At 37.9% G+C, this 19,530-nt stretch overlaps 1 protein-coding gene across 4 annotated transcripts in view; it reads left to right on the top strand.

Moving 5' to 3' along the window:
* Positions 1–19,530, top strand: part of grin2bb (glutamate receptor, ionotropic, N-methyl D-aspartate 2B, genome duplicate b) — a 67,065-nt gene that overhangs the window by 40,964 nt on the left and 6,571 nt on the right. For all 4 annotated transcript variants that reach the window (XM_077718902.1, XM_077718903.1, XM_077718901.1 and 1 more), the window contains exons 4-15: positions 1,656–1,799; positions 3,503–3,773; positions 4,906–5,098; positions 10,398–10,512; positions 10,580–10,785; positions 12,158–12,329; positions 13,399–13,552; positions 14,218–14,343; positions 15,157–15,386; positions 16,638–16,798; positions 17,454–17,641; positions 18,741–18,979. In XM_077718902.1, the coding sequence (XP_077575028.1) occupies positions 1,656–1,799; positions 3,503–3,773; positions 4,906–5,098; positions 10,398–10,512; positions 10,580–10,785; positions 12,158–12,329; positions 13,399–13,552; positions 14,218–14,343; positions 15,157–15,386; positions 16,638–16,798; positions 17,454–17,641; positions 18,741–18,979 (2,199 nt within the window). The remainder of the gene's footprint in view (positions 1–1,655; positions 1,800–3,502; positions 3,774–4,905; positions 5,099–10,397; positions 10,513–10,579; positions 10,786–12,157; positions 12,330–13,398; positions 13,553–14,217; positions 14,344–15,156; positions 15,387–16,637; positions 16,799–17,453; positions 17,642–18,740; positions 18,980–19,530) is intronic.

Below are 19,530 nucleotides of genomic sequence, written 5' to 3'. Positions count from 1 at the left end.
GACGTTGTCAATCACCCATTAAAAATATCAATAATATAGACCAACCATATCTTATATTGTTTAAAAATACAACCCTAACCCTAAAAATATCAATAATATAGATCAACCATAGCTTATATTGTTTAAAAATACAGGTTTCAGTGTCACTTAAAGTTCTATCGATTTTCGAGGGGTTTGATAATGTTAATCGATTTGGATCAATACATAAATCGAAGGCTTTTGAAATGGAATGATGGGAGACTTTATATTATTGGCATATTTCGTTTTGTTACCCAAAATGAATGTACACATTACAAATATATAATTTGCCTCATTAAGCAACCTGGCCAAGGACACCAGAGACAATATGATGTTTCTACCAAAATAAATTCTCAACAAATTCCTGTGTGCGCTGTTACCAAATAAGCATGCTATTTCAATGGATTTTTTTGGGTTCATTTTCCAGGATGAGTGCAATTATTGAGTGCCTTTTAATCATTGTGTTCAACATAACAATGCATTGGATTTGTATAGAGCTCCCCCAAGTCCTTAAAGGCACTTAATCTATTACCCTATCCAATCAGAGTGCAGAGTGTTTTCCCTATATACACTAGAGACTCCACTTCTGGGCATACTGTGTGTGAATTGTATTTTTTCTAAGCACAAAGTCATGTGTTCTTGGTGCAGAAAACAGCAGTCAGTGTTGTAGCTCCAGTCGTCATCTACTGTCACACAGAGGACCCCTGACATGATGCCGCTCTCATTACAGCCCCTCTGCCATGTCGCCTCCAGTCACTTACACCTCATGAATAATCCATCTCGACTCCCACGGCCTTATGAGTCGCTTGCCGCTTTTGACATGGATGGATGACCCTTCCCTGATTCAAAACACCAGACGGCACTTCCTTCTTCTCATTCTTTCGCTTTGGAGATGCCCTCTCAATTGAGCCTGTTGTAATACGTTAAAAGACTGTTTTGACAATATGTATCCATTTGATCCCCCCCAAAACTCTGCCTCTTTCAATGCCTCTATAATGCTAGCCAAACCTTTCCTATTTACCATATTTTTTGGACTATAAGTCGCACCAGCCAAACAATCCACAATGAAAAGAATATATATATGTTATTGCTCTGGTGGATAGTATGTGAAAGTAGCCTTAAGAAAATACTGAACCTCTCATTGCTCATGATCGTGCATCATCAGTAGGTGAATGACAAGAGTTTAGAAGTACTTTAAATTTACCATTCACAGCCTACCGCGGACAAACATATAATATTTTCAAAGTTTTGTGTCTCTAAGCACGGTATTGTGTCGCCACTGTGTTGTACAGCATATTGGTAAATATCAAATATCTCTGAGTGTCTTTACTTTACCGCCTTTACTACAAGTATATCAACATTTTAGTCAACTCTACAGGCTTGGTTTGTTTTGTGCATTAGTGAGAAAATTGATAACAGGTTTCTATGATAAGGTAAAGCCTCTAATTTTAGGTTAAATTTTTTTTGGGGTGAGATCCTGAATCTATTGGTAATGTATACATCAAGCCTTAGTGACTAAGGTGTTTCTTAGGTGTGGTAGTCACTGTGCATGTGTCATAATTTGCGTTTCACTTCTAATTTCCCTCTCATGATGTTTGACTATGTTGGCTAATTGGCTCTTTTTCTCCCGTTTCCAGGACGACAACTCAATGTTTTTCCAGTTCGGCCCGTCGATCGAGCAACAGGCCTCTGTCATGCTGAATATAATGCAAGAGTATGACTGGTACATCTTCTCCATCGTCACCACATATTACCCGGGCTACCAGGACTTTGTCAATAAGGTAATTGAACCCAAGTGCACGTGTTGCATACTTTTCACATTTGCTATAAATGCAGGAGTAGTTAGATATGATGACTGTCTGCCATGTTATCATCGCAGTAGATATACTGTGTACCGCCTTTGGAAATGATCATCAATTTATGACAAGTTGAGGTCAGTGTGGAATGTTATTTCATAGAAAGAGCATTTACTTTTGCTGAGAGAATCACTTAGCTGTTATTATCTGTCACTTTGGCGTACATTACAGGAGTGCTTTCACTTAATGTGTTTCCCTTCACTTGCAGAAACTGCTGATGTGTGAAAATGTGTGTGCTTTTCATCCACCCTATGTTTTGTAATATTTCTTAGCTGATATATATAAATGATGAAGCGCTTTCCTCTAAAAGCAGACAAAGCAAAGTATCTACTTGTTTGAGTTCAAACCACAATTTCATGCTTTTAAAAAAAGATAGGGTTGGCAGACTATGATGTAAATGGACTGCGTGTTCCATTTTTTTTTGATTGCTTTAATGGAAAAAATCAGAGCTGCAGAACATTTCTTTTTTTCTAACTGTAGCTACTCACTGAGACTGTAGGCTCCTTATCTGGCACCCTGTGCGAAGACTTGCAATGAGACCTTGAGTAATGCGGACCTCTAGCCATAAAATTGATATTTCCACAAGAGAAAATGTTACACTGATAATAAGGTTGAAGAGAAACAACATTTGCTACTGTACAACTTGATAAATCTTTCAGTCCAACAGAGTTTCTCGTTGGAACGATAATGTTAAACCGGAGAAACTGATTTAACCCTGAGACCTTAAACTACAAACTGCTATAAAATCCAAGGTCAAAACAACCCGACCATTCATTTTCTCCAGCAACAATGATGAAAAAGCTTTTACCATCAACAGAAAATATGATTACTTGGAAAAAGATCTTTTCAATTTTGAACCTTAAGTACATTAAATAAATAGAGATTTTTTATTATATTTTATACAGAAACTATTGCCAATGCAATCCATCAAAACACCACATACATTGATGGATGTTTATTGCGGTGTTTATTGAAATCAACAAATTTAAGCAGATTAGAATACCGTTTGGCTTTTGGCTGGATTTATAAAAATGCACTCATAGAATCTTGCATATCAATCCGGCAAGTTTTTAATTGAGAATTTTCTATGGTCAACATCCTCTGAGGAAAAGGTAGCATCGCCTTGAAAACAGCAGTTTAATATCAGAGGTCAAAAGGGCATTTTGGTTTGTATTTTTTGCCTTTGGGATGATCTTGACCAGTCCACAACTTCTAGAAAGAGATGCTCAACCTTTGTCATTCAAAGACACTCAATTTTACCATGCACTGATGAACATCTTGAACTTAAGGAACACTTATGCAATGTTTTGCAGCTTCAGGCAATTGAAGAAATCTCAATTGTAGATCATCAACAATCCCATTTGTATGAAGCATAGCTCTCACATGGTAATGATATTAATAATAGAAAGCATTTGACTTTGCTCATTATAATACTGAGCCATGCCCTGCTAATAGGGATGCTCTGATTTATATGGATCCATAAATGCAATTCAATAAATAGGTTGCAGAATTGTTTTTAAGAACTCACAGTCCAGTGCAATAATGTAATCTTTTTTAAAAAAGAGATCAAAACCAGGTTTTATAGTGATTAGGACTTACGTGATGTCTGTCATCTCATATTCTTCAAGGTCCGCAGTACCATCGACAACAGTTTTGTGGGCTGGGAGCTGGAGGAAGTCCTCCTACTGGATATGTCGGTTGATGACGGCGACTCCAAAATCCAGAACCAACTGAAAAAACTACAAAGTCCAGTCATCCTGCTGTACTGCACAAAGGAGGAGGCCAGCACGATTTTCGAGGTTGCTCATTCTGTGGGTCTCACTGGTTACGGCTTCACGTGGATCGTTCCCTCGCTGGTGGCTGGAGATGCGGACCACGTACCTTCTGTTTTCCCTATAGGTACACATACACTCTAACACTTCATAGGACACTCATTTCACTCATTGGCTGCCAATGAGGGTGCTAAACATCCAATCTATTTTAAGTAAAGAGGTGGCAGCAAATGATTGCATTACCTGGATAATGAGTATTTACAGACAGTCCAAAGTTTAAATGAATTGGATTTCTGCTAGTGTCATTGGCAGTTAATACCGTATTTTCTTTAAAGTGAATTAATTATCATATTAAATATTATTTAATTATCATTAATAGACAAGATGGTCTGACAAGTCACCCCTGACAGCTGTTAAGTCAGTTCTGACACCGAACTTGGCACCAAATACATTTGTTTACTGAGTGTGAAACAAAAGAAATGCAAACCACCCGAGGACAATAACCCTCCAAATACACTTGTTTATGGGTGAGAGAAATGCATGCAGACATCAGTGGTTCTTCATGCTTGGATAACCAAGCACAACCAGATGACCCACTGTCATTGGCAGCAATAAAAATCTATCCCTAAAGATGCATATTAGCAAACTAATATGTATACTAACATGTTAATGTTTTGTGTCATTTGCTGTAATAAGCAGTTTTCCTTTATTTTCATACCATTGCTCTTCTTCAGCAATCTACATTGAAATGATTGGAGACCCAAACTAGTATATGTTGTTTGTGGGTTCCCCCTAATCTCAATGTCCTGCATCTATACAGTCAGATGGATTATGATATTAACTGTTTCCTTTGTGTAAACGTGTGTGTGCGTGTTTTAACAATGTGATTGCAAATTAGGTTGAACTATAGCAGTTGGATAATCACAAATTCAATTATTTTCATTGCACAGAATATATCATTAACTTCATGTGGAAATACAATGCTTTTTAATGTCTTCCCCGAATCGCCGAAATTATAAGATAACACTAAAGCAATGACTAATAGAGAAAGAATAATAGAAGTGTCCAGAAGTGTTATCTCTCTACTCTCATTTTAGTCTTCATTGTTGGCAAAGGTTATGAAGAATCTAAGCCAACAACAGTCATTTTTTGTGATTTTTACATTGCTGGATAACTTCTACTGGGACAAACTATTAATATATAAATATTGAATGTATATGAACCCCTTTCCTTTAACCATATCTCATTTCCCTACACAGGTCTTATTTCTGTATCATACGATGAGTGGGATTACAACACTGAGGCGAGGGTGCGTGATGCAGTCGCCATCATTGCCACGGCAACCTCTACCATGATTTTGGACCGGGGGCCTCACAATCTGATGAAATCCAGCTGCTTTGGCACACCTGACAAGAAGAACATCAACACTGGCCACTCCAAGGAAATTCTCAGGTAGGCAACGATATGCTCGATGATATTGAGGCTACTGTCAACATAACTCCTCGGCTCATTGGGTCACACCACGAAAGGTGATAACTCATTGGGGGGGATTCCCCAACGGTGTGAGTGATTCTCACAGTTGGCTGGGGTGCAATAATTAGTGAGGCAAACAAACAAGTTTACCAGCTGTCTTATAAGTTGCTAAAATATCAAGTTATTGTGAACCATATTCTTAGTATCTAAGTTCCCACAAAGCTGTAATCATATTGTCTTGCATGGAGGGAGAATGTGAGCTAATCAATAAGAGGTGGGGGTGCAGGCCAAGTCCACCAAAAGTAAATCACAGTCGGACTTTCATTGCCTGAAGCAGTTAAAAATCGATGCAGTGCAGCAACACGCTTGCACGTCACATGTTACCTGAAATTCAAGGCTGTGAAGACATGAGAGCCACACCCAAGTAGAGCAAGTAGAGTGCATTAACAGTACAATGAAACCTTTTGGGTTTTTTTACAACAGATCGTGAAACACTTTCTGTGAGACAAAGCATTTTTTTTCTTCCTCATCCCATGAACATCATTGTTTTTGCCTTTTGGCACATTACTTAAAAGCAGGAGCAATGCCGTTCAATAATTCATCCCCATTTAAATTTATGGGTAATGTTTTAACTCCTCACTCTGAAAAGTATCCACCTTCTATTGCAAGACAAGAGCAATTGTTTAGTTAAGAAAGCCAACTAGAAATCCATCTAAACACATTTCTAGATTTACGTTGGGTTAATGCAAATGCATGGACTTACTTACTGATGTAATTCTTAAGCCTTTTAAAACTTAACTTGGCCATCTGGTATTTCGTCATTTTCTTTACTGGAATTTAGGAAAAGATAAAAGGTCAAAAATCCTCCTTTGAGCTTAATATGTGTAAGTTAGTGTTTTACTATACAGTTCATTTTATCCATGTTTTTTTTCACTTGCAATAATAGTTGTGATGATACACATTTATAGATCTTCTTGCAACAGCACAGAAAACACAGTAACATCACAAACATGAATATTTCAGTCCCAGGGGGGCCCTTTGAGCTTTGGGCCGACCACACAATCACTCTTTGTGCGTGTATATGTTTGTGTGATTTTAACAAATGATGCATTTTGTTATCAACCACTCCTATTCAAAATTTTACCATTCGATTGCTTGAAGGCACATAATTTTTCGTTAGTTTTATAAGTTATTATTATAATCATCATTTTTTTCTTACACGGGGAGACCAGGAAGGTCGTTTTTTTATTATCATAAAGTTTCTTAGAATTGTCTTTAGCCTGTTTTGAGGAGGCCTCCTTTCTAAAAATGCCACTGTTCACCCCTCCCACTCTACATGAAAATTCAAAATGATGATCCTTCAATGAATATTAATGCGATTCATACAAATAATGATGCCCTTACATTGGCATATAGGACTGGAAAAAACACTATTCATTTATTTATTTACTATTTTAATCTATTCACTGATTTCTCTTTTGAATTACATTGGAAATGAGTTGTAGTGACAGACTTTATGCCAGCCTCTGCATTAAGGGAAAGCGACTGCTTTTTGCCCCACTGTCTGCAAGTACTAACTGACTGTGATTTTAAAGCTAAGAAGACAATTTTGACTGCAGGCCATGGAAGGCGTAAGCTGCTTGCTAGTTTCTTCTTATGTCACCTTCTAAAGTACTGTAGTTCCTCCTGCGGCTGCAGCATGGCAGCGTTATTGCATTCCTCAACGGCCACAATAAAAGGGCCTGTCTGATAAATCCTGCCTCGGATTATAAGTGGGCCAGCAAGCCAAACGCATTGTGCATTAAGGCATGTGAAGCCAAAGTAATGGAATGTTTTCTTACAAACAAGTGTGTCAAAAGATCAATTACTATACATAACGTCATTTTTCCCCCTTTTGCTCATCCAGTTGTTTTTTCCTACTTTACATTAAGTTTAGACCTTCTCAATTGCAATTTTTGACCAAGCAAAGTTTCAATGAGTTAGCTGCAATAGACACTAGCACCCTCTGCATTCCTTGTGATAAAAAGCATTATGGAAAATGCATGAAGTCAGGGTCACAGGGCGCTGGAGCCTATCCCCGGTGACTTATGGTGAAAGGCAAACTACACCCTAGACTGGTCGCCATTGAGCCATGGGTTGCCTGTTGTTAACAACCAGGGCAAATTTGAATGAATAAAAAAAATGTACATACAGTTAAGATTTAAAGAGGGAGAATAGAGGCTTAGCCTGTTAGTACTAAGACGGTGTAGGCGTGTCCGTGCCGACTGTCAATCATATTAGCGGCCTTTTCTTCTAGAAGATGTAAGGGGGAAAAAAAGTATCTCAAGTTTTGGCATGCTGGTATGACATTACATGACTATTTTTGCACATTGCAATTACCTGCGCCTCCCAACTCTGACTAAATTAGATTTGCGCTTGTGACTCAGCTGTGATATTGCACCCTAGTGTACACTATTTTCAGAGCTCCAATTCTGATTGAGCTTGTGCGTTCATGTGAGAGCTACTCTTTCTTCACACACAGAGTTGAGAAAGTGTGTCTCTCTCTCTATACTGTAAGCTCTGTCTTCTTAACATCTCTGCATTACAATGAAAGACTGTTGGATTTTTAGAAGCACTCTGCAATAATAAGCAGAAATCAACATAAGTCACCACACTTAAGATATTTAAATTGCATCGTGTGAAGCGTGCACAGAACATGCCACTTGAGATTTTGTTAGTAGCTCATCCCAGTTGCCTTTTCTCCCCCCTTCTTCTTCTTCTTCTTCTTCTATTTCTACTCGAGTCCGATGGGAACACTGACATGAGAACGTATCAAACGGCTCATAAAAGCCTGGCCGATAGTATGGGCTCTAAACATGAGAAATGCAGAAGCCGCCTGGTGTTGCGCTTCAAGTCCCAGCATGCATCAGTAATGACACGGGTTAAAGAAATAGCCTTGAATCCTATTGATGAGTTATTTGTGGCGACTCTTGCAGGCAGTGATCAGAGAGCGAGTTAGAGACTAAACATTCAAGTTTGTACATGTTAAAGAAGATTTTTTTTATCCTTCTCGTCCGCTGAGATTATTGTTCCTATGGCAACACAGCTGATAGTTGTGGCTGCTATGGCAACGCTTTACATGACATTAAGTTGAGGTATACGAGGCCTTCCGTCCTTTCCCTTGTGCTGCAGTTGTGGATTTTCATATTTTCTTCAGCAGTATGTATTTTTCTGGAGTTATGTATTTTTTGATTACTTTTGTTCCGTACATTCAAACACATGACACTCCATACTTTGTCGAAATTGACTCATTTCTTATCAACTAGTTCTTGAGCAACTGAGTCTTCAGGAAAAGTGAACAAGTTTGAATTGAACTACGACCACCCGGGCCCCTCTACTGCCGAGCTTAGATTATTTTGAATGTGCCAAGTTGTGAAAATAACCTGTAAGCATATTATTTTACTGTTGAGATCAAGTACAAACTCTGCAACTGAAACATAGTTATTTTTAACCTTTTCATGTTTAAAAATAATAATAATGTTGTCAGCCCCACTCACCATACAAAACTCGAACGGCCCTGTTTGCATCAGCATTCTACTCAGGGACTTTTGTGCATTTATGTCGAGAAAAGAAAATATGCAAAATTGAAGTATCAGCCATTTTCCAAGGAAATAGTACTGTACTTGTATTTGACTTACAGTTGACATGTGGATTCATCTCATTCAGTGGACTTGTCTACCTCATTTAAAAGGGAAAGGGACAGGTTGTGGTGTGTCAAATTTAAGACTTTAATTTCACTGTATTCAAAAATTCAGTAAAGACGTTTAATCAGTATATTTATCAATATTTATTGTACTTATGTACAGTGTGAGTGCTTATTCCACATCTGGCATACACATATTCAACACAGGTCACTTTGAGGGTGACTGCAGCAAATTGCTCATTTAAAGGTCTTTAAACGTAGTCCAATTTCAAGATGTTTGCACAATTGCCTGCAAACAGTGTGTTGGCATAACAAAGTGTGTGGCCAGCCACTACTCCATGTGTGTGTGTGTGCTTGTGTGTGTGGAGGGAGAGAAAAAAAGTGTGTTATTAATACAGCCAGGCCCAGTCATCTTATTCAAAGCCACCCGGCCGGCGTTCCAGTGGGAGGTACTTGTGATTAAATCTTTGGCCCTTTGCTCATCTCTCCTTAATAGATTTATTGTCTCGTGGTTGTCTTTTCACACCTGCTGATGACGTGTTCATGCATTTAGAACTTGTATGCAGACAAGATATTTATTTCTCTGGTGAATTGTATTCCAAGGCAGAAGTCGCCATGGTGACGGCGGCCCACAGTTTGCAACGAGGAAGAACAAGACGTTCACTTGTTCGTTCTCTCTTTTTCCTTGTCTGTTTTGCTTCTTTTTCGGTTTTCACCTTTTAGGCCTTCACAACTAAGACCTCTTTATCACTGACAGCAGGGGAGAAATCAAAATCTGGAACGATTGCGTTGCAGGGAGCCCCCCTCCCTTATAATCAGAGAAATTGTAAGTCCTTGAACTACTCCTGCTGACTCTTCCAGTCTTGACCACCATACTGTTATCAAAGAAGAATATTAACCATGCGAAGACCAAAAAATGAACCAATGAGTATTAAAATATGATGTTTGTAGTTCTTTTTGTCCACTGGATAGGATGTACAGCATTTTCTGGACTAAAAAACATTTATTAGTGCTAAATTATCAAGGGAAATGGCAGCCAATCCTAAATTTGAACCCAAAGGGTGACAGTGTTTATCTGAACTTCAATCTTCCTAAAATTCATGGCCACATCATATATCAAAAAGTAATCAAAAATAGTTTGGGGAAATTGAAATGGTGATAAAGAGATATTATGTAGAAGAGAATAATCTGCTTGACCAGGAATTGTCAATTACTACACATTTTTGTATCAGTGTCATCAACAGGAAAAATCCTTCATCTAAAAGGTTTTAGTGTATTTTTATGTTGTTATTGCTGTTTGAATGTTCCAGAAGTTGCGAGTGTCTTGGTCCACCGAACCTCGTCTGTGTTGACAGGCTGTTTTTTTCCCTCTTCTGCTTGTCCACATTTCAAACAGACTGACAACATGGTGCAGAATTTCGATTGTGATATCCCCCACTAACATACCTGCCTTTTACAAAGCATCGGTTTCTGATACATCAGTGTGTTCTGTATAAGAACCTGTCTTTTTTCCTGTCTAACTCTGCAAAAAATACATTTCTTTTGTTTCCAATCTCACACACACACATTTTCTGACATTTGCTGTATGATTATCAGGTACATCATGAATGTGACGTTTGAAGGGCGCAACCTGTCATTCAGCGACGAGGGTCACCAGATTTTCCCCAAACTGGTCATCATCCTACTCGACAAAAACCGACAGTGGGACAGGGTAAATATGGTGTTTGTCTTATGGCCCTTTATTCCAAAAACCTAAAATATGCCACCATTTATCGCAGGTGGGCAAGTGGGAGAAGGGCTCTCTGGCAATGAATTACCACGTATGGCCTCGCTTCGCCCTTTACCCGCCTGTTGCGGAGCACGAGGACCACCTGTCTATTGTCACACTGGAGGAGGCGCCATTTGTCATTGTGGAGGATGTAGACCCGCTGAGCGGCACCTGCATGAGGAACACCGTGCCTTGTCGTAAACAACTCAAATTCATGTGAGAGATGTCACTGTGATCAGTAGTGATTATTGTTTAAATAATATCTTATCTTCCCTAAATTGAATCTAATTGTAGGCCATTACAGGTTAGTTTATAGGACATGTTTATTCCCATTTTTGGTTGCTGATATAAGCCTAACAAAACCACAGTTGAACAAAAATTTATGCTTAACCCCTAAAAGGTACCAGAATCTCCCAAAATATTGACAGCTTTGCATGTATTAATTAGTGACAAGACTACCATGTACAATTTACATAGTGTTCAGAAGACAACAAAAATAAACATGATATCTAATTATTACGATCTGTTACGACGACCTAAGGGCAAAAATGCCTGTTTATTATGACCCCTTTCTATAGTATGCCAGGTTCTTAGTGATCTAAATAGCAATTCTACATGAATTCATGACTAAAACATTCACAAAGACACCTACACCAAGGGTATAGTCACAGCCTTGGTCATAGACAGATACCCCCTTGTGTTCTCATTACTACATGATTTATGGAATATATTACAGCACTACAGGAACTGTGAGAGCATGATTTGAATTCTTGACCCATGACCTTCAGCTTCCAGTCTTTTTGTGCATTCATCTAACTTTAAGGATTGCAATAAAACATATTTACCCTTTACATGACACATGTGTATCACAACATGCAGCAATACTATTCAAAAGTAGCATTGGGTTATAGAGTGCAGCTTTAGATTTGTGTGAGTTGACCATCACATTTTATTTAGATGGAAATTTCTGCAGTTCAATACATGCAATCTTTCTCTCTAGCCATTTTTTAGTATAATTTTAGACAAATACCAAAACTCAAACTGTTAGATTTTTATGTTGTATAATATATTAATATGGCACTAAAGTTCAATTATTTTTCTTAATACTCTGGATGACATTTTCCCAGGTTTACACAACAATTTGGATTGAAAGTTCCCTGAATGTAATTTTTCAACCTATTTTAGTAACTCCTTTTGGAGCTCTTCTGCAGACCGTGAAGTTTCTCATGAATATTGCAACTCTTTGGATCTATTTTTAATTATCTTAATCTGATTGGCCATCAGTGCAGGGCATGTGTTAATGTGGGAAAGGTCGTGAAAATTGTCAATGCGTATGTTGACTTTAACACATTGACACCAAGCTTTGGCATTTCACAATTACACAAAAATAATATTTTAACTACTACTTCACACTCCCACTTCAAAGGGGTTCCATGTGCGCTTGTTTCCAAATCACTTAGAAATAACTGCATTGTTTATATAATATAGTATGTTGGATTTGGCTCAGTTTAAACTAGGAAGTGGTAACAAGCCAAACATTGGAAAATTACTTTTTAAAGTTTTCCTCTTTCTCCATTTCACCTTTTAGCAATCAGACGGGCGATTCTGGCATCTACATCAAGCGCTGCTGTAAAGGTTTTTGCATCGACATCCTGAAGAAGATAGCCAAGTCGGTTAAGTTCACGTACGACCTCTACCTGGTCACTAATGGTAAACATGGGAAGAAGGTGAACGGGACTTGGAATGGCATGGTTGGAGAGGTGAGCATTTTTATATATTGTTAGGTGATTACCATCTTTTCTTTAATAGAATGTTTAAAATTGTCCAAGAACAAAGTTGCTGTAAGACAATGATTATGTAAGCTAGGGTATATTGTCCCTATAAAATAATCTTATTATAAACTAAGACATTACAATTCCCCGTTTGAAGAGAAAACCTTTGTCTTAACTGTAAAGTACTATTTTTTTTTATATTAGGTCTAAAAGTTAGGATTTTATTTAAATACCCGACTGTGAAATGATGGTGTGTGTGCTAAAAATACATTAGAGTACACTTGAAATACTATGATCATAACAATATCAGCATCAACACAACAAATATTGATGATCACACGTTGAAAACATTGCATTATGGCTTCTTAAAGATTCCTGAGAAAGCGCAACACGTTGAAAACAACTCAGTCATATTTTAATTAAAGCCGCCTTCTACTGGGTATTTTGTATATATCATTCTTCCTAGTCATTCTCTCCATTTGCAGATGTTTTTAGTTGATGACACAGCCACGAAGAGGTTGTTGTGCCCTCGGGAATTTACATTTTAGATGGGCCTAATTAAATAATCGAAGAAGCTTTTTCACATCCTCAAACACATGTTCATCTTCTTGCGTGGCCTAAGGGATCACATGTTTTAAGCCTCATACAATCACGGGTGGAGCACACTGAGGATGCTAACATGAAATGGAAAGTGTACCATTGTGCAATACACACCATTTGAAACATTATCAAGCCATTAAGAATAAATATGATGTGCCACTCAACTGATAATGGGGAATAATATGAGTGATTTTGTCCAGGCGTACGGCCAAGAAATTGGAAAATAGCACGAATTAACCACTCCAGTAAAATGACTATTCTGTAAGAAAATAGAACAGTGTGCAGCATGGTAGTACTATGTCCATTTTTACACTATAAAACGTCTAGTTAAATATATTACTTTGGTTGCCATTCGCAGTAATGTTTTTTTTTTACCCCTTCTTGTAGTTATTCATAAAGTTATTTTTCCTCTGTATGGCATTGACTGACTGCTTCATTCCCTGTGTTTGTGTCTTAGGTGGTGCTAAAAAATGCTCACATGGCAGTGGGTTCGCTTACCATCAATGAGGAGAGGTCTGAGGTCATCGACTTTTCCGTGCCATTCATCGAGACGGGAATTAGCGTTATGGTTTCCCGTAGCAACGGGACCGTGTCACCCTCTGCCTTCTTAGGTGAGAAGACACAACAGAAAAGACAATTTTGGAGGATGAAGGTAGAATCTACCACTTGTTCTTTGATTAACATGTGTGCTTGGATCAAAGAATGGAAAAACATTGCTTTGGTGTCTTATTATGGCTGAGGAACAATGATCCTGTTGGAAAACCAATACATGTTGCCTCATTTTTTCACATATTGAAGACAAGCACTTATACAGTGGTATTCTTTTATTGTCCAATTCATGTAACAAAGTTCGCAAAACACAACTCTTCTATTGGATTGTAATAGTCTATCTATGTTCTACCTTTTAAATGAAATCAACTTTAACACTTTATAGAAAAAGTGACTATTTTTGGTCATTTAAAAGAAAAAAATAAACAAAACATGCACCCTCAAACTCTTCTTTTTTTAAATTTTCATAGTATGAATTAAACACATTGCCAATTGATAATGCCAAAAGTCCAATTTATTTCAAATGGACTGACTAAAGGCTCTTTTCTTATTTATTCATCTTTTTAAATTGCCTTTGATGACTTGAGACGTCCAATCCATTTTGACTGGGAACAATCGCTTACCAGGTGTCCCGATCAAAATGGCCATATGTGTAACTACTTATTCTAAAAGGTGCCCTATAAGGGGCCTATTAAATACACTCTACCACTCCCCCCATATGTTGCAGAGCCCTTCAGTGCTGACGTATGGGTGATGATGTTTGTGATGCTCCTGATCGTGTCGGCTGTGGCTGTGTTCGCCTTTGAATACATCAGTCCGGTGGGTTACAATCGCTGCCTGGCAGACGGAAGAGGTGAGATACACAGACGAACAAACTGACTCATTAAAACAGTGAGTTACCTTGAAAAAAAAATTTGAGATTTTCCTTTTGGAGCATTTAACTGCCTTGTCGCTCACTTGAGGTCTTTTTAATGAAAAGGTTTGTTTAATCACAATAAAAAAGTGTCTAAGCATGTAAAAAATAGGTCCTATGTTACCATTACATCATTACGCACACTGCCCTCTTAGTATTACGCCAGCATTACATCACTTTACCCTCCTGGTCTGTAAAAAAAAAAGGAAAAAAGGCCCTCAGCACTTCTATTAGCATGCATGAAAGATATTTGTCAGTGTGAACAATGTGTGGCAGATTGGAGGGCCACTACCCGCTGGGCGTCAAACGCAGTCCCGACCCGGTTTCAATCAATTTACTCATCAAAGTCAGCACATTGGATTTCTTGAGTTTTCCTGTAGCTTTTATAGAGGCAGACTGTCAGAATTGAATTGGCTTGCTGCTACAGCAGCCACTCAAAATCAAATCTGTAATTTGGAAGTGTTTTATTACTGTTCATAGCCTTCTTTTTTAGCTTTAGGCTGGAAATAAAAGACACAATTCCTTGTCTTTTTAAATGTATCCTGTCTGATTGGTGGGGACACAGTAGGTTATTTAAATATATATTTATGGCATTTTTTTTCAACTCTACATTGCTATTGAGTATAATTATGCCAGCAAACTTTAGAAAAATAAGAATACATATATATTATAAGCACCAAGTACCTTCATGAGCATTGTGGTTTCCTCTCATAGATTGTTCCCCTCTATCTTTCTCTCTCTTTTGCCTGCCAGAGCCCGGCGGTCCCTCCTTCACTATCGGAAAGGCCATCTGGCTTCTTTGGGGTCTGGTGTTTAACAACTCCGTTCCAGTGCAAAATCCCAAAGGCACCACCAGCAAGATCATGGTGTCAGTATGGGCCTTTTTTGCTGTCATCTTCCTGGCTTCCTACACAGCCAACCTGGCAGCCTTCATGATCCAGGAGGAGTACGTGGACCAGGTGTCGGGGCTGTCAGACAAAAAGGTGCCCATCTAATCTCCCTAGAGCATTTTTGCGTGTTGTCAGTAGAATGAATTTGCTGCAAACAGAGCTTTGGGTGTACTTGGTGGAGGTTATTTAACCATAATTCACTTAATACTACGCTGTTTCTTAACTAAATGCTATTTATTCAAGTATGCTGGTCATTGGAATATATATATATATATATATATATATATATATATATATATATATATATATATATATATATATATATATATATATATATATATATATATATATATATATATATATATATATATATATATATATATATATATATATATATATATATATATATATATATATATATATATATATATATATATATATATATATATATATATATATATATATATATATATATATATATATATATCATTTTAAATAGAAAAACTGATCCATAATCAGTATTGTTGCTTTAGTATTTTTGTAGTAGTAGTTTCAATTTGACTTAGGTAACACTACTTGGTGGCTTACTGTATTAAAAATCTTAATGATGGTTAAAATAGCTTCCTACCTCAACTTTTTCCCCCAAAATTTTTAACTTTTATATAAGTTAAAAAAAGAGGTTCACCAGTGGATTATGTGTTAAAGTGAGTGGGTTACAACCTTCTATTTTTGAAGTTGTTTGGAGCATGTCCCCCCCATGCATGGATGGGTTATCTCCAGGTAGTTTCTTTGTCTCATTGTGCCCTGCAATTAACTGGCAACCAATTCAGGATGTTCCATGCACTCTGCCCATATTCTAGCACGCCTCGGACTCTTATGAATTCATAAGCGGTAAGAAAATTTAATGTATCAATGGCCAATTTTACCAACCTTTAGGTGAAACATGTGAGATTATGAGATGAATTAAACTATATCTCTGGTCCTCGCTTAAACAAGTAATTGCTCAAATTTTCAAATCAATTGGCTTTGTTTAGGATTTTTTTTTGTTGCTTTGAGGGATTGTAAACTGTGTTTAATTGGCTGCAGACTATTTTAAAGTAGATTTTTGGCACAATGTTTTAAAGTCTGTGCTATTCTCCCATGTACGTCAGCCCTCTGATCACGACTCCAAACACTTAGTTAATATAGGCTTCCCAAAGCATCGTTCTGTCCTCTGCTCAACAGTGCATTAAAGGCTATTTGAAGCATCTCACTGCTTTTTCCATGCTAACGAGCACTCCTATGTCATTTTCTCTTTGTGGTTTCTTTTTTGGAAACCGCCACCCCCAACTTCAACAACAACAGTTCCAGAAGCCTAACGAGTTCTCGCCTCCATTCCGCTTTGGCACCGTGCCCAACGGAAGCACGGAGCGCAACATCCGCAACAATTACCGGGACATGCACACCTACATGACCAGCTTCCACCAGAAGAATGTGGACGAAGCCCTGTACAGTCTCAAGAATGGGTGAGGAGGGGTATTGGATTGCCTTTTCAGAAGGGAGGGTGAATGGGAAAGCTGACATAGGGATGAAAGGGAGAAGGGGGGAAAAAGAGGTCCACAAATGATGCAATTGTAAGAAAATATGAAGTAAAGAGAGGTAGGACACACAAGAATGAGGGTTCGAATCCATGTGGGTGGCAAACAAGCAAACTGAAGTTACAGTAACAGTCTTACAAACATAATAACTCGGTCAGTTTTATATATTATATGATATAGGAAAATGCAAATATGATGTGACACTGGCAATCCATTAGAGATCATATTGAGTCACTACAGCCCAAAGGCATCGTTGGAGACGGTCTTTACAATGAGCAGTCAAATCACTGAGTTGATTTGGTTTGATGAGGAAGGCTATTGTCATTTAAAAAAAGAATGTGCAAATGCTTTTGTTGTCAGAACATCAGTAGATTCAGATAAACTATAATAATAACAGCACTAGAAATTTGAGGTCGGTTTTAGGTCTGAGAGTTGTTTTTATAATAAAGTCATAAAAGTATTTTCCATCTCACCTGCGACCTTAATAGCGACATGAGAACATTTACTGAAAGATATTACAATTGTATCACATCACAAAGGTTAACATTTGCTAAATCTTCTATTCCTCATTTGTCCTCGGCAGTAAACTGGATGCCTTCATCTATGACGCCGCTGTGCTTAATTATATGGCGGGAAGGGATGAAGGTTGCAAGCTGGTGACTATTGGCAGTGGCAAGGTATTTGCTTCCACTGGCTACGGCATCGCAATCCAGAAAGATTCGGGCTGGAAACGAGCTGTGGACCTTGCCATCCTCATGCTGTTTGGAGACGGTGAGGCATTTAATGATGACATGTTTACACTCAATTACTCACAGGGCATGTAAATATTTAGCTATGATTACAATCTAGGAAACAACTGGACACTCTAGAAATCCCGCCTCCGCAAAAAAAATAAATAAATAAATAACCACCCTTACAAGCCATTGTGAAGTTGGCATAATAGTTAGTAGCAATGGTTATTCTGCCGTATTATGCACACTGCAATAAAAAAAATGGAAAAGAAATGAAATTGAACCACTTGTGGGAAGACTTCTATCTTAGCTAATTTAGTCAGAATCCTAAAATTGAACCTGTGGGATACTTTGGATTCATTGTCATTTGTATGCTGCCAAAATGTACTGTTGACTGACTGACTAATTGGAGTGTAGAATAAGTCTCACTCTAACACATTTTAACTGAAAATATCACCGCTAATCATTATCACATGCAGATGTGCTGGAGTACACAAAGGCGTAATTGTGTGGATATTATTGATGTCACATAATGACTTTGCCTGCAAGCAGTGTCATTTTTGTGTTTTAACATTATTTTCTCAAGTTACCAAGGTCTGTCTTTCACATAAATGTCATTTAAGGTGTTGCCTGTATCATCAACGCAGGAGCAAAATGATCCTAGAATAAGCAAGTTTGCACTTGATTCATGCTTACTTGCACAAACAATGTTATTATGTTCGCTCATATATACTAAAGAAAAACAAACTAACAGGGCAAATCCAGCAAATCTCTCTAGATGTGTCGTCCCTCTTGGTTGCACCTTGGGATATATAAAATAAGATGGTGCATGTTTAGGTGGAAATACATTACACAAGAGCATGTAAACTTTCTCCCAGAGGATGAAGTCCCAGCAGGCAATTGTTTGTTGTGTTTTTTTCTCTCACAACAAAGAATGATCAGCCTTGCATAAGCAATGCTTAATGAGGATGATCTGTAGGGTGTTTATTTCAAATAATACAACGTGACATTTATTCCTGAGCTCTTTTTGGCAACGACTAGCCACCCGAAAAAAATGTCCTTTTACCCCCCCAGAGCCATATTGACTCAAGATTCTGATGCATTACTAACCTCTGCAAACATATATCTGCTTCCTTTAGGTGAGATGGAGGAGTTTGAAGCTTTATGGCTGACAGGTATCTGCCATAATGAGAAGAACGAGGTTATGAGCAGTCAGCTGGATGTGGACAACATGGCCGGGGTCTTCTACATGCTCGGGGCTGCCATGATTCTGTCACTTATCACCTTCATCTGTGAACATTTGTTCTACTGGCAGCTGCGCTTCTGCTTCATGGGCGTCTGTTCTGGAAAGCCTGGGTTCACCTTCTCTATTAGCAGGGTAAGTGCGCATGGGTTTTATTTTGGAGTTGACCTGGACTAGTCAGATCTCCGCAAAAGTCGTATCGAGTTTATGGACTCTGACTGAAAATCTTTTTCAATTCAATTTGTTTCAAGTATCATTCCAGGTTTTTCTGGTTAAGGTATAAGTTAACTATTGATAAACTAAGCATTGAAACTGAATCATAGTGCAACATTTGTGGGTAGTGATCTGAAAGTCTTAGAGTTGAGAGGACTTTACTGTTTTTTGCTGATGGGTCATTTAACAAGGAGTCTTGGTGTTATTACAGGCTGTTTCATTCTCCATAAATAGACATTTGAGGGGAAATTCAATTGCATAATGTTACCTTTTCAGTTGGATGATTGTTGCACTTAAATGGCACTCAACTATATCGTTTGAATTAGTTTTTAATTGTTGTTTTGTTTGACTTCTGCACACACTGACTTCATAGTAACCTTACCAGTCAGACATGGTATTGAGAACATGAACAATTAATTTTTTTCTAGAGGGGTATATCTAGTGTGAAGCTTGAAGTCTTGCTTGATTGATTG

The sequence above is a fragment of the Stigmatopora nigra genome, chromosome 6 (assembly GCF_051989575.1).
Source record: "Stigmatopora nigra isolate UIUO_SnigA chromosome 6, RoL_Snig_1.1, whole genome shotgun sequence".
NCBI classification, from domain to species: domain Eukaryota; kingdom Metazoa; phylum Chordata; class Actinopteri; order Syngnathiformes; family Syngnathidae; genus Stigmatopora; species Stigmatopora nigra.
Note: the sequence above shows the minus strand (reverse complement) of the source record. Positions and strands in the feature narration are given on the sequence as shown.